The sequence below is a fragment of the Ictidomys tridecemlineatus genome, chromosome 11, assembly GCF_052094955.1.
Source record: "Ictidomys tridecemlineatus isolate mIctTri1 chromosome 11, mIctTri1.hap1, whole genome shotgun sequence".
Lineage (NCBI taxonomy): Eukaryota > Metazoa > Chordata > Mammalia > Rodentia > Sciuridae > Ictidomys > Ictidomys tridecemlineatus.
In genome coordinates this window covers 107,648,985-107,665,582 of record NC_135487.1, presented here as the reverse complement: position 1 = coordinate 107,665,582, position 16,598 = coordinate 107,648,985, and the positions used below count along the sequence as shown (strand labels likewise).

The 16,598-nt window shown below is 35.0% G+C and overlaps 1 protein-coding gene across 4 annotated transcripts in view; it reads right to left on the bottom strand.

Annotated features, from left to right (window-relative positions):
• The window catches only part of Sycp1 (synaptonemal complex protein 1), a 127,323-nt gene that overhangs the window by 79,813 nt on the left and 30,912 nt on the right, over positions 1–16,598 (bottom strand). For all 4 annotated transcript variants that reach the window (XM_078027064.1, XM_040287346.2, XM_013362682.4 and 1 more), the window contains 4 exons: positions 13,864–13,958; positions 13,179–13,363; positions 11,667–11,734; positions 7,660–7,721 (listed from right to left, as the gene is read on the bottom strand). In XM_078027064.1, coding sequence (XP_077883190.1) covers positions 7,660–7,721; positions 11,667–11,734; positions 13,179–13,363; positions 13,864–13,958 — 410 coding nt within the window. The remainder of the gene's footprint in view (positions 1–7,659; positions 7,722–11,666; positions 11,735–13,178; positions 13,364–13,863; positions 13,959–16,598) is intronic.

Sequence of the window (16,598 nt, the reverse complement as noted above, 5' to 3'; positions counted from 1 at the left end):
TGTTCTTCTTTTTCTAGGATTTTGAGATGAAGTATGAGATCATTTATTTGTTGGTTTTTTCTTTTTTTAAGGAATGAACTCCAAGCAATGAATTTTCCTCTTAGAACTGCTTTCAATGTGTCCCATAGATTCCGATATGTTGTATCTGTGTTTTCATTTATCTCTAAGAATTTTTTAATTTCCTCCTTGATGTCTTCTATAACCCATTGATCATTCAGTAACCTATTGTTCATTCTCCAAGTGATGCATGATTTTTCCTTCCTTCTTTTATCGTTTTCAGTTTCATTCCATTATGATCAGATAAGATGCATGGTATTATCTCTACTCCTTTATATTGTCTAAGAGTTGCCCTGTGACATAATATATGATCTATTTTTTGAGAAGGATCCATGTACTGCTGAGAAAAAAGTGTAACTGCTTGATGGTGGGTGGTATATTCTATATATGTCAATTAAGTCTAGGTTATTAATTGTGTTATTGAGTTCTATAGTTTCCTTATTCAACTTTTGTTTGGAAGATCTGTCCAGTGTTGAGAGAGGTGTGTTGAAGTCTCCCATGATTATTGTATGGCGGTCTATTAGACTCTTGAACTTGAGAAGACTTTGTTTGATGAACATAGCTGCACCATTGTTTGGGGCATATATATTTATGATTGTTATGTCTTGTTGGTGTATGGTTCCCTTGAACAGTATGTAGTGTCCCTCTTTATCCATTTTGATTAACTTTGGCTTGAAATCTATTTTATTTGATATGAGTATGGACACTCCTGCTTGTTTCCGAAGTCCATATGAGTGATATGATGTTTCCCAACCTTTCACCTTCAGTCTATGTATATCTTTTCCTATCAAATGTGTCTCCTGTAGGCAGCATATTGTTGGGTCATGTTTTGTGATCCATTCTACTAGCCTGTGTCTCTTAATTGGTGAGTTTAAGCCATTAACATTTAGGGTTATTATTGAGATATGGGTTGTTCTTCCAGCCATATTTGTTTATTTATGTTACTAAACATGGTTTGTTTTCCTCTTTGATTATTTTCCCCCCTTTACTGTCCTACCTCCCACTGTTGGTTTGTATTGTTATTTTCCATTTCCTCTTCCTGTAATGTTTTGCCGAGGATTTTTTGGAGAGATGGTTTTCTAGCTGCAAATTCTTTTAACTTTTGTTTACCATGAAAGGTTTTATTTTCATCTTCCATCCTGAAGCTTAATTTTTTTTTTTTTTTTTTTTTTTTTTTTTTTTTTTTTTTTTTAAAGATAGAGAGAATTTTTTTAATATTTATTTTTTTTAGTTCTCGGCGGACACAACATCTTTGTTGGTATGTGGTGCTGAGGATCAAACCCGGGCCGCACGCATGCCAGGCGAGCGCGCTACCGCTTGAGCCACACCTCCAGCCCCCTGAAGCTTAATTTTGCTGGAAAACAATTCTTGGTTGGAACCCATTTTCTTTCAGTGTTTGAAATAGGTTATTCCAGGATCTTCTAGCTTTCAGAGTCCGTGTTGAGAGATCAGCTGTTATCCTGATTGGTTTACCTCTAAATGTAATCTGCTTCCTTTCTCTTGTAGCTTTTAAAATTCTGTCCTTATTCTGTATGTTGAGCATCTTCATTATAATGTGTCTAGGTATGGATCTCTTATGATTTTGCACATTCAGCGTCCTGTAGGCTTCTAGGATTTGGGATTCTGTCTCATTCTTCAAGTCTGGGAAGTTTTCTCCTATTATTTCATTGAATAGATTGCTCATTCCTTTGGTTTGGACCTCTATACCTTCCTGTATCCCAATGACTCTAAAGTTTGGTCTCTTTATGTTATCCCATATTTCTTGGATATTCTGCTCATGGTTTCTTAACAGTCTTGATGAGCTGTCTATGTTCTTTTCAAGTTGAAATACTTTCTTCATTGTCTGATGTTCTATCTTCTAAGTGTTCTCCTCTGCTGGTAGTATTCTCAATTGAGTTTTTAAGTTGGTTTATTGCTTCCTGCATTTCTAGGATTTCTGTTTGTTTGTTTTTTATAACCTCTATCTCCCTGTATAGTTGATCTTTTGCTTCCTGGATTTGTTTATGTAATTCATTATTGAAGTGATCTTTCATTGTCTGATTTTGCTGTCTAATGTCTTCCTTGAGACTCCAGATCATCTGAAGCATGTATATCCTGAATTCTTTATCTGACATTCCATCTGCTGCAGATATTACCTCTTCTAACGTTGAGTTGACCTGCATTGCTTGTGGTCCTTTCTTTCCTTGTCTCTTCATACTGTTCGCGTTTCTTTCTGCTTGGTGAAACTGTTATGTTATTGAATTTTCCCCCTATATATTTGTATTGCTCTTGTATAGTTCCAAAATCTCCCGCACAGGCGCAGGCGGCGGCTCTGCTCCTCCTCCGATTGGGGCAATATGCCTACCACACCAGCAGGCCGCTGGGCCTGTTCTGCTGGTCGGTAGCAGGTCCGACTACCTTGCAGGCGCAGGTGGCAGCTCTGCCCCTCTGCGGGCCACTGGGCCTGTTCTGTCGGTGGCCGCAGTTCTGCCTACTTTGCAGGCGCAGGCAGCGGCTCTGCCCCTCTGAAGGCTGCTGGGCCTATTCTGCTGGTGGGTCACAGGTCCGCCTACCTTGCAGGTGCGGGTGGCGGCTCTACCCCTCTGAGGGTCACTTGGCCTGTTCTGTTGGTGGTCACAGTTCTGCCTACCTTGCAGGTGTGGGGGGGGCAGCTCTGCCCCTCCGCAGGCCACTGGGCCTGTTCTGCTGGTGGGTCGCAGGTCCACCTACCTTGCAGGTGTGGGGGGGGCAGCTCTGCCCCTCCGCAGGCCGCTGGGCCTGTTCTGCTGGTGGGTCGCAGGTCCGCCTACCTTGCAGGCGTGTGGGGCAGCTCTGCCACTCCGCGGGTTGCTGGGCCTGTTCTGCCGGTGGGTGACAGGTCCGCCTACCTTGTAGGCACAGGGGGCGGCTCTGCCCTTCTGCAGGCCGCTGGGTCTGTTCTGCTGATGGGTCGCAGGTCTGCTTACCTTGCAGGCGCGTGGGGCGTCTCTGTCCCTCCACGGGTCTCAGGTCCGCCTACCTTGCAGGCGTGGTTGACAGCTTTGCCCCTCCGCGGGCCACTGGGCCTGTTCTGTCGGTGGTCACAGTTCTGCCTACCTTGCAGGCGCAGGGGGAGGGGGCGGCTCTGCCCCTCACCAGGCCACTGGGCCTATTCTGCCAGTGGGTCGCAGGTCCGTCTACCTTGCAGGCGTGGTTGGCAGCTCTGCTCCTCCGCGGGCCACTGGGCCTGTTCTGTTGGTGGTCAAAGTTCTGCCTACCTTGCAGGCGCGGGGGGAGGGAGCGGCTCTGCCCCTCAGCAGGCCACTGGGCCTGTTTTGCCAGTGGTCACAGTCCCGCCTACCTTGCAGGCGTGGGGGGAGGGGGCGGCTCTGCCTCTCAGCAGGCCGCTGGGCTTGTTCTGCTGGTGGGTCGCAGGTCCGCCTACCTTGCAGGCGCGTGGGGCAGCTCTGCCCCTCCGGGGGCCACTGGGCCTTTCTGTTGGTGGTCACAATTCCGCCTCTCAAGACAAACTTAAGGTTGAAGATTTTGGTGTAGGATAGTAAGACTATTTTAAAGGGGCTATCTCCATTGTACTGTTTGCACTGTGATTTAGTTAATAAAACATTTAAATATTTTTTCTTAATTAGTATAATGACATTAATTCTTATAGAATGGGTTCAAGGTTTTCACGGTACAACAGAACATACCTAAATTCTAAAGATGTTATGGAATATGGCACTAAACTTTCTACCCAGATGGAAATGAAGATTAACCCTGATTGCGCAGGAAGGACTTTAGCTGACAGGCACTATTTAGTGCAGATCTGATGTGACTACTTTTACTAACAAGTTGGTTTTCTTTGGATAAAGATGATAGAACTAAAGAGATTATTTTTATTAGTTACAATCTATTATACAGACTGGATTGCTTTACTCAATGTTTTATATTTTTCTGGTCTGAGTTAATCTTTCTAAAAAACCTTCTGTTCCTAATAATTGGCTAAGAACAAGTCTGCTGACACTGACTCATAAACTGTTGCTTCTCCCCAACATGGGACCAACCAGATCAAAGGCCAAATCAGGACAAAGCTCCTGCAGCATGGAACCAACCTGCATGGCAAATAATCATAATGTATTCAGAGAAAATCTTTCCAAGACAAGAAGGAAAATCACATGAAGTCGTTTTTCAAACCCCACCAAAAATAAATAACCACAAGGTTATGGAAAGAGTTCTTGCACAAACTAACACTAGTCTTTCCTCGAGGTGGAGCCAGTATTTCAGTTGTTGTCTCCTAAGAAATAAGCATCTGGTTCCTTTCGTTCAAGTTCCTTGATGGGATCTTACACACAGATCCAACCAATAAATTGCCAGCCATGGACAGAGAGCCCAATTCCCTCAAGAATGAAGGATAAAACAAACAGAAAAGATTTGAGTGAGACCACCTTTGAAATAAAAGCAATTTCCTGATAACTGCTTTTCTTCATTCCATACCTCGTCGTGATAAGGACAGGAATAATCAAAAAAATTAAGACTGATATATTCTCTGGCTAAGAATAGCCTAGCTGAATTTATATAGATAGATAGATAGATAGATAGATAGATAGATAGATAGATAGATAGATAGATATACAGATATCTCCCCCATCTGGCTTGTTTCTATAAAATATAACCATTTCTGAAGGACTGGTGGAGAAGTAATCTAGCTGCTTCTCTCACCAGTTTAATCAAACTGCATAAAATTCATTTTTCTTTTTTTCACCACATACTTATTTCTTATGTGAGTGGCTGCTGAATCTGGGTACCTGGAATGCAGGCAGGCTATCTGGATTGACTGCCAGTAACACTAAATCAATGTAAACAATTTAAAATTTCAACATCTCTCAAAACCATACACTTTTTATCATTTTTCCCATGAACTTCCTTCCTGAGATACCATCAACTCTCCTCTGGCTACTGTGATTGCCTGCCTACTTTTAACTATTCTGCTTTAATATACTATTCTCCATACTGTAAGCCATATGATCTTTTCAAAATATCAATCTGACCAAGTCACCCCCTGCTAATATTCTTTAGAACTTCCATTCCTCTTGGAATACAAAATTCCCTTGATAAAGATTTACAAGGTCAAAAACTGACATGCTTCTACTTCATAATCCCAAAGCCTCAGCCTACATGACACTTTTCCTTTCACTTCATCTTAAACTCAAAATACTCCCTCCCAAAAAAGAACCTTTTGGCACTTGTTTCCTCTGCTTGATTTAGTATTTCTTTCTTTCTCTGGATTTCAATTTAATCTTTATTTGTTCCTTTTAGATATTGACAGTAGAGTGTATTTTGACATATTATACATACATGGAGTATAACTTCCCATTCTTGAGGTTGTACATGATGTGGAGTTACACTAGTGGTATATTCATATATAAACATAGGAATGTTAAGTCCAATTCATCCTGCTGTCTCCTATTCCCATCCTTCCTCCCTACCCTCATTCCCCTTTGTCTAATCCAATGAACTATTCTTTCCTCCCCCAACTTGTTGTGTATGAGCATCCACATATCAGAGAGAACATTCAACCTTTGGTTTAGGGGAATTGGTTTATTTCACTTAGCATGATAGTCTCCAGTTTCATCCATTTACCAGCAAAAAGTCATAAAGGCATTCTTTTTTATGGCTGACTAATATTCCATTGTGTATATACACCATATTTTCTTTATCCAGTCATTCGTTGAAGAGCATCTCTGTTGGTTCCATAGCTTAGCTACTGTGAACTGAGCTGCTATAAACATTGATGTGGCTGCAACATTCTAGTATACCGATTTTCAGTCCTTTTGGTATATACTTTCTTTTAAAAAGCCTCTCCTGACTTCTCTAACTACTTCAAATTCCTTCATTATGGGCCTCATTGCACTGTGAACCAATCCTTTGCCTTTAATATCACCATTGTGATATTACATCTGAATGGCTGATTGTATTTATGAGTGATTATTGGATAATTGTAGTTCCATGAAGGCAGGATATGAAATCCATTTACTCTCCACTGTATACCTAGAGTACAGAAAAATTGTAACACAACAAATGCTTCCTTGATTAATAAATAACCTTATTTATCCTTCATAACTCCCTTATTAAATATGTACAGTTATTTGTCCCATTTCATAGATGGGGAAAATAGAACAATCAGGAGTTCAGGTAAATTATTCTAGGTCATACAGCTAGAAGATAAAGAGCTAGCTGGATACCAATCAAGGCATTCTTATCCTAAGAACCAAGGTATTGATTGGTCTACTGCTGTTCATATATAACAAAATGCCAGGCTAGTCCTTGTCTGTGTAGTAGTGAATCTTAGAGATTTACTATACCAAATTAATGCTTTAGAATTCATCCAACAAATAGGTATAAAGTGCTTACCAAGCATCACTTGCTAAGCACTGGGATTACAGAGTAAGTAGGACATAGGCCCACAGCCCTTACTGAAATAAACACCCACTCCACTATTTATTTAATGAGCATATAAAATGTACCAGTCACTATACTAAGAGGGAGCCTAAAAGATAAACAAAACCTTAAATAATTATATTGAAAATAAATTTATTTCATGTGTGAGAAGTGTTAAATAGAAAAAAATTCAGGGTACTATAGAAATAGGCCATACGGAGACTTATACATAGCCTGGAGTGTCAAGAGAGGTTTTGTAAATACACAACATTTGACATTTGAAGTATACATTAGCAATTTAAACACAACTAAAAAAACATTATTGTTATAAGAATTTGTACAAAAGCAATTCAGTGGAGAAAGATTTAGCATTTGGAAACAATGTTTCCTAAGAGATAGAAGGATTAAGAGTTGCAAAATCAGATAATGCAACAAGTAAACACAAAATTACATATCTGTAGTCAAACAATATTGTCCCCTATACCAGGGGCAAGAAAACTATAGACTTGCATGACAAGTCCAGTTGGTGGCCCCTTTTTGTAGACTCTTAAGCTAAGAACGATTTCTACATGGTTATTAAAAAGAAAAGGAAGAGGAGAGAATTAAGACAGATCATACATAACCCACAAAGTCTAAAATTTTTACTAGTCCTTTATAGAAAAAGTATGCCAGATTGAGTTTTTTAGCTCAGTGGTAGAGTGCTGGCCTAGCATTTGCAAGGCCCTGACTTTGATCCCTAGCACCACAAAAAGAAAAAAAAAAAGAAAATGTTTACCAACACATCCATGCTCCATACACTGAAATCAATTAAAATATAATGAAGCCTTGCCTTACAAATTCACTAAATACTATTCTACCCAAACACTAAATATGGGTACTGAATATATGTCATGCCTATTTTTTCAGATTGATCTTTGCAGCATAATATTCCAATGTACTAAATTTATAGTTATATAATATGCATATTTTATTTATTTAAATGTGCCACCAACACATATTTAAATAATATAAACATGTTGAACAAGACGGTTAACAAGATGTATAAAAACTGGTACAGATAAAATTGAAGCTTTAAGATCAAATATTATTTTTATATTTTAGCCAAAAAGTTAATATAAAATAGTTACAGTGTAAGAGTATAAATCAGTGGATTCAATATTTTTTGGAAAAGTAAATGTTATATACTAATAGGAAAGGTGGTATATTTACCAAGATTTTTTTCAATTCTTCAAGTTCTACTTCTTTGTTATTTTTAAACTGAGTCATCTCTTCTAAAATAAGCAAAAGAATATAAGTGTGTTAAAAACAGGATTAAAAGAATAGGAAAGTGGGGATAAATAATAATGATGCTATCTGAAAGGGAAAAAACAAGATTAATGCAACTCAAGTACTATAAAACACAGAAGAAGCACAGATTCCAAATTAACTAACTAAAGTAATAATGGATAAATATTAATAGTAATGTTTTTATAAATTAATTCCACAGCTAAATGAGCCAAATGTTCACAAAGCAAAATGAACAATGTACCTACATAAAATATATTGTAAATGAAGTCAGTATGTACCTTTATCTTCAACTCATCAATACCTAGTTAAATCTACCTAACCTAAATCTTCACTCCAAACTTAAATGAAGTTATCTTTCCTCAAGCTAACTCTGATCTTGTACTTTGGATTTCAACATTCCCACCTCCTCTTAGACTTTATCTGCTCTATTACTAACATGTACCAACTCTATGTAGAGGAATCTTATTTTTCCTATTCCATCTAAAAACCCCATTTGAATATAAAACAAATAATAATTAATCTTTCTGCCCTTCCAAGCTACCATCAGAGGGCTGGGGGTGTAATTCAGTTGCAGAGTGCTTACCTAGTGTACGCAAGGCATGGGATTCATTCCCCAGTATTGCGGGGGAGCAGGGGAGAAGGTATGCTTTACACTGTCAGATTTCTCATTTTGTTCCGCAAATTTTGTTAGCTACACATTTCTTTCTTAAATTTATGCAAAACTAATGCCTATCTCCATGACATGAATAAAATTATGATCTCAAAGGTTAACATAACCATTTTATGATGTAACTTATCAGTTTTCATCATTATGAAGCTTGATAGTATTTGATACTATTTTCCCTTTATCAAGACCTTGCATTATTTATATTTCCTGTTTCCTCTCTAACTCCTCTTTTATTGTTTTTTTCTTGTTAATAACCTTCCTTCCCTAGTGATGTCCAGTTGTCACCTAAAAATATACTGGATCTCAAATATTGTCTTTCCTCACAATTATGGGTTATTGATTATTAGAAATATAATAGAATTACTGAAAATTTATCAGACTCTATACATTTTTAAAAACCACTTCCAATAATTGCCCACAATCTTTAAGGAAAAGTCAACAGAATATGACATATCAATATATAATCTAAAAAAAAGAAATCTATAACATGCAAAGCCTATTTAAGCAAAAGTTTCATTTTAAGTTAAAGTATGTAATGTTTTAAAATCTAAGGACTGAAAACAATGCAATAGCATGTCTCTACACACTCTAAAAAAATTTTAAAAAGACCTCTCACACACACACACACACACACACACACACACACACACGCAAACAACATTATTAAAACAAGACAGCCTACCATTAACAAACCAGAAAGCCAAAGAATCCTTGGGGGAAAATAACTTGCACTAATTCAATGAAAACTGAGTAGAACAACTGAACCAGGTTATCAGACCTTCTTCCTCAAAAAACAAAAATCATAAGAATTGTTGTCAAAGGAACACAGCAGTGCCCCAAATACCTCATGATCCCTAAGCAAGATAAACATCCCTTATACCAAAAGACAAGCTACCATACCCATCTCTCCTTGTACCTGCCTCTAGTTCCCAGAATCAGAAGAATCATTCTCATTATGTGTGGGTAAATATAAATTCTTACGTAATTCAATGAGTAAAAAGTCAGATATCAACAATCTGTGAATATGAGTAAAACTATGAAAGACAGTCTCCAAATTCAACTAAGAGAAACTACAACTCAAAGAGAAAGAATTAATAGAGCCAACAAAAGTAGATGTTTTGTTAAGTGTAATATGTTCCAACAGAATACTATGATGCTGAAATAGGTTATCTAGTGCTCTCAGAATTTAACATTTGGCAACTGAGATTTTAAAACAGCAAAATAAACATAGTAAAAGATTTAATTAGTAGGGGAGAAGTTAAAAAAAAGTCCTCCAAAATTTAGGGAAAAGAACAAAGAAGGAGACGGTATAAAACAAAATATTAAAAAATACAAAGGCTAGATCCAAAATTTCCAAACTATCCATCAAAACTTCTGAGAGAAAACATTAACATTTAGAAGAAATAATAGATGAAAACTTTTCAGAGCTAAAAATGACAAGCCATCCTCAGATTAAATATAAATAGCCCATCAGAAGAAACAGCAGAAGTATGATATTCCATTTTAAAACAATATTCTCTCATGCCTAGACTACTCAAATAGCCTCTAAGCCCATTTCTCTGCTTCTGCTTTTTTCCTCATTACCTACACTCTTCACACACCACCAAATTTATCTGACATACAGAAGATACAGTGAGCTTTAAAAAAAAAAAAGTCAAAATCTCTTGATGATTTTCCTTCACTGTTGGAATAAAAATTCCTTTCCTTGAACCTACCTGATTCACCTCCCTGAGTTCATTTCATTCCTCTCCATATCAAGTTCTCCCTGGTACCCAAGTTTCCCCTAATATTTTAAATCTCAGTTATTTTTTAGACTCAGACAAAGACCACCCCTGATCACCAAATCTAAATTAGGTCATATTACTCTAACATATTGCATTATTTTGTTTGTGGGCATAGGGGAAAGGGAAAAATTCAAAAGTTATTTCAGAGTTAAAATCTCTCAAATTATATTATAAATTATATATTAAAAATTACAATAGCAGCAACTAAAAAACCAACTAGATGTGAAGCTAAAAGGAGAAAGAAGAAATTCCAAGATTTCGGTTTGAGAACTACACTACTACCCAAAGAAGGAAATAAGCTATATTGAGACCCTATGTGATTGTTAATGTTACTTTTCCAAATACAAAACTTTCTACATTCACCCCATCATCCTCTACAACTATCCAAAGACTCTTACGGTCTACTTTTAAAATCTACCTCTTCCATAAATCCTTTCCCAACTATGCAACCCAAGATTCATTTTGGCTTCCTTTTGGCATCAGCATTTAAACAGCTCCGACAATAGAAATCACTGAGCATTTACCCCAAATATAGAAAAACATAAAAAATACAAAGACATATTTTATACTGTTATAATATAAATATGTATTATTTTCATTATAAAACATAAGAACAAATAGAATTTTTAATATTTTCTTCCCTTCCCCTAATATAATTCTTGCTAATCCTTCATTTTGGACACCACTGATCTCAATGTTTCCTATGTTCAAACTTTTTCTCATAATAATTAGAAATGTCACAAGGACACGGTATTTGACTTCCTCTATATGTTCCCACAACATATAGACAATACTAAAAAACGCACAGTATTGTTTCATAATTCTAGAATTTCTTATTCAAACTTCTCATAATGCATTATTATGAGAAAATCACACTGTTCACTGAATTTGTAATATGACTTACATCAGCCACTTAATTTCAATACTGAGCTGAACTGTTACAAATAAATATCCATTAAAGATATTTTAAGAATAAAAATTATTCCTTAATCTACAACAAATGCTCTCTTTAGACATGAAAGTTGTAGATAACATATAACATAGGACCAGGTTTTTATATAAAAAGTTCATAATCCAACATAAATGATTAAATTTTAAAATTCAGTTAAAATATATAGACATTTCTTACCAAGCATTATTAAGGTCTATGAATCTTAGAATAAGGAAAAGAGAATACAAACATCTCTTAGGCTATTTACATTTCCAGATATCTATGACCTAAATAATGAAAGTGAATTGTCTTCAAGATTTAAATTACCGGAGTTGGGGCTGTAGCTCAGTGGTGGAGTGCTCACCTAGCAAACGTGAGGCACTGGCACTGGGTTCAATCCTCAGCACCATATAAAAATAAATAAATAAAGATTTAATGTCTGTCTACAACTAAAAATGTTTAAAAAAATTTTAACTTTCTATATTCAATTATGTTTTCATAATTAGCCAATATTATCAAAATAAATGTTATATTCTCTAAATCTTACCCAGTTCATTTGATTTCTTCTGAAGCTCCATGGTAAGTTCTTTCAGGTGATCTTCATTTTTTCCCAATCTTGTAAGACATATTATTTTGCAATGTAAAATATTTTTATCAGAATACATCTAATATCTAAAACTAGTATAGTTTCTTAGAATAGATTCAACCACTCAATTAGTAAACATTTATTGAATATCTATATAGCGTTTTAAAATATCACTATTATAAAAATATGACTATTATAAACATTATTGTACATTTATTACATCTACACGAAACCTTAAGGTTATGATTATAATTTGTCTCTTAACTATTGATAATCAAATTAATCTATTTTAGAACTTTGAGACTGAACATAATTATTATGATACTAAATTCTGCCTAAGGAACAATCCAAATTGCAAAACATGTATAATTTTCTTGCTTTTGCTGACTTTCTGGTTTTTGCAAACTACAAAATTAAGATAATTGGAACAAATGAATCTAAGGTAACTCACAATTTTAAAATTTGAAAATTTCCTGGATAGGTCAATAAAGAATATGTAAGAATATGGAAAACTAGAAGAGCTAATTTTCTTCCTTTACTATGCATAATCAGTAAGATTAAATTACAATGGTACATAAATGGGATAGTACACCATGTAGCTACTGAAAATGATATACAGTCCTTATTTTATTAATCAAGAATTTGGATATTAATAAAATAACAGAATAAAATGGCAAATTTAAACAGTATTTATGTAAACAATACAAATAAAAGAAAAAGACACATACAAAAGAAATACTGGTAGGCCCAGGCTATGACTTGGGAGATAGATCTGTTCCTCTCCTCTACCCTCCCAAATTTTATTAACCCAAAGCTAATGAGACAGAAATATTTACCAGGTTTCATAACACAGCTTTATTTGAATACTTTCTTAATATCAAGAAAAACAGAGTTAGGCTTAAACACTCAAGTTTTATACAAACTGCTATTTAGATGAAATGCAAATGAATATTTTACACACAGATAATCATATCCATTAATTTAATAAATATAGAGTACTACCTACTCTATCCAGAATAGTTACAAAGTTTATAAAGCAGATATAAGGTTATAGACCCCAGTGAAACAAACTTCCCAGCCCAGAAATTATTCCTATGAAGCTAATAATAATCCATAGTTTCAATAGATATGTTGTAACCAGTGTAACACACCATTCTGTGCAATTAAAATGTGCCAATAAAAATAAATATGTTCTATTTCTATATCAGCACTTAAAAGTTTGTGGATAAAGCTTGACTCTATGGTAAAAAATGCATGGGAACTATCCTAAAGAATACCTGCTTTTAAATCTTATCCTGGGATGGGATATCTGCCTACCAAATACCAAAAAAAAATTATTCTTACTTTATACATTAAAAAAAAGAGTTGGCTGTAGTTGTTACAGGAATTACACAGCAGATGACAATGAACAGAAATGGTACTGAATATTAGAAGCAAATTGTTTTTATTCATTTAAAATAAGAAATAGTTCACCTTTGCTGTTCTGTTCTCAATAATTCCTCCAAGTTAGAGATAGTTGTTTTAAGATCAGTAATCACAACTAAATGGGCAGCTTTGGCTTTATTAAGTTCTTCCATTTGAGCTTCTTTTTCTTCAGTGAGCTGACATATTTTTTTTGTTGCCATCTGTAAATTTTCCTCTGAAGCTTTCTGAGTACTCTAAAATAAGTACAAAACCAAAGCAATAATTCAAAGGCCTTAAGAAAAAAAAAAAAAACCTGACGTTATCAGATTCTATAAGTTTGCTGCCTTTTTCGCTCTTAACTTCTTCCTATTCATCAACCCTTCCACTCCCCGTAGAATACCCACCCACTTATTATTTAAAATCACCATTTTTCAAATCCCACCTATAGCTCCAATTTCTCCATGGAATCTTCCTAACCAATCCAACCCACAGAGTTATTTCAATTCTTAGAACTATTATAGTAATTTATTACCCTAAATCACTGTTGGTATACCCAGCTTGATCCTGTATTTCACTTATATTTTTGATGTGTTTTTATCCATTGTCTCTGACTAAATTATAAGCATTTTGTAGACTGGTATTTTCTTCTCTATTTGAAGCTCAGGGTTCTTATACATAGTATTATATTCAATAAATATTTGTTCATTATTGATAATGTGAGATTTACTACACCTAGTCAGTTTTTAAATCATACCACACTTATTTGCAAAGACATTTTAACATCTTCTAGTTCTGATGTCAAAAGGTCCTTCTTCTCATTTGATTCTTTTAAGCTTTCATTCTGTAATTCTAAAAAAGAAGGTTATAAAAAGGTAGTACTTAGTAGAAAATACATACCAAGAAAACTAATTGTTACTTGTAACAATTACTTTTTCCTCCATTAGACAACACAGTCCAAAATGGGAGAATTGTGTGACTATAGACACACTAATTTTAATCAAACTTTTTTGATCAAAGAACTCAAAGACTAATTATTTTTAAACCTATTAAATATTTATAATTTACAATAGCATCAAACAGACATATAAGAGGAAGCAACTCTGGTAGGTGGATTAAGAGACTTCCCTTATTTGTATTTGTATCAGACAGCTTACATATATCATGCACTGTTTCATTCATTATTAAGAATATGCTTTAGAAATAGAAGAGAAGTTTTATCACTATTTTAGAGTATACAAGACTCAGTGAGGTTCAGCACCTCAGCTCAAATATCTTAACTAACTATGGGAAAAACCCGTACATTAAGTCATCAAAAAGATGGTTTGGGCCTTTGTTTTTTATTGCTGTTGATTTTCATCACAAAATGCTTGGTCAATTCCCTGTGGGAATTCATCAAAGATGAATATTTAAAGATTGTCAGTGCTAAATTTAGAAACTGGAAAAAAACCTAAATATCAAAAAATAAATATATTAAATAATGATGGTATATAAATGGGATAATATACCATGTAACTAGTAAAAGATAATACAGTATTTATTGATCAAGAATCTAGATACAGGGCTAGGTAGAGCACTTTCTAGCACATGTGAGGCATCCTCAGCACCACATAAAAATAAATAAAGGTATGTGTCCATCTATAACTAATTGTTTTTTATTTTGGAAAGAAATTAATAAAATAACTGAATTAAAGGGCAGTTCAAAATAGTATTTTAAATATTTTACAGCTGGGGCTGTAGCGCTGTGGTAAAGCTCTTGCCTTGCATATGTTGAGGCACTGGGTTCAATCTTCAGTACCACATAAAAATAAATAAAGATACTGTATGTTTATCTACAATTAAAGAGTTTTTAAAAATAGTATTATGTAAACAATGCATATAAAAGGAAAAGATACATACTAAAATATTAAAAGCAACTCATAACCTAATGGTGAAATTATTATTTTATTTTCATGATTGTCTATATTCATTTTTAGCTTTTTGTTTGTTCGTTATCAGGAACTGAAACCAGGGGCACTTAACCACTGAGCCATATCCCCAAACCTTTTATTTTTTGAGACAGAGTCTCACTAAGTTATCTAGGGCCTCACTCAGTTGTCATTTTTAGTTTTCTATTATAAATATCAACTATTACATTCCTTCATTTGAATATTAAGTTATGAAAAAAGCTTTTGGCCCCACTTAATGGCTAATGTTTATTAAATTCTAAGTCTCAGGTACTAGTATATATGTGTTTTATACGTATGCATTTTTTTTTTTATTTTTTGGTACTAGATATTGAACCAGAGCCTTGTGCATGCTAGGCAAGCATCTCCCATTCTTTTTTTCACCTTAATTTTGTATGTGTGTGCGCGCTGTGGATTGAACCGAGAGACTTGTGCATGTGAGGCAAGTACTCTACCAACTGAGCTATATCCCCAGCCCTTCCACTTTAAAATTTTGAGACAAGATCTCACTGAATTGCTCATAGGCTGACCTAGAATTTTATAACTCTTCTGCCTCAGCCTTCCAAGGAGCTGGGATTTCAAGCATATGCCACATATCCAACAGGTGCATCATTTTTATACCTCATATACACTCTAGGAGAGGAAAGAAGTTCATCATCTTCTTTGAATTCAAGTTATATTACATCTTCTTATTCTAGCTACCTGGCCTTGATCATGACTGAATCAGTTTGACTCTAATTTTCCCTGGAACATTAGAATCATAAATATTATTCATATCTTGAATGCTTCAAGATAATACAATTTAAAATCCTTAATTACAGTATATAGTATATAATCAATAAAGGCTAACAACTATTATGATGATGAAAATGGTGATATATACAAGAAAATTGACTTTAATATTCATAGTATTTATAATACAATTAGCCAGGTAGACAAACAATTGCAAGTGTTGATGGGTATATGCAGAGAACACTTAAGCAAAATAGATCAACAGGGGTAGAGGTTAAGGGAGGCAGGGATAAAGAGGAAAAGTTCAGGGAAGGCTTCTAGAAAATGAGAGTTGAGTTGAAATATTTTAAAGAAATTAAGAATTGGTAATAATAATAGGAGTTAGCTTGGTGTGGTGATAACACACCGGTAATCCCAGTGGCTCAGGAGGCTGAGGCAAGAGGATACTTTGAGTTCAAAGATAGTCTCAGCAAAAAGTGAGGCACTAAACAACTCTGTGAGACCTTGACTCTAAATAAAATACAAAATAGGGCTGGAGATGTGGCTCAGTGGTCAAGTGCCCCTGAGTTCATTCCCCAGTTACCCTCCCACCCACTGACCCCCGCCAAAAAAAAAAAAATAATAACAGGAGTTAGGAGAAAAAAGAAATTACAAACAGGTAAAGTGTACAAAGGCAAAAATAGAAGAGACTGGATAATACATTCTGGAGTCTAAATGAAATGTATTTCAGTTATATGTCTTAAAGTATAAGGGGGTCTAAATTGTATACATGTATTGAATTATCACACTGGACTCCACAAATATATGCAATTAT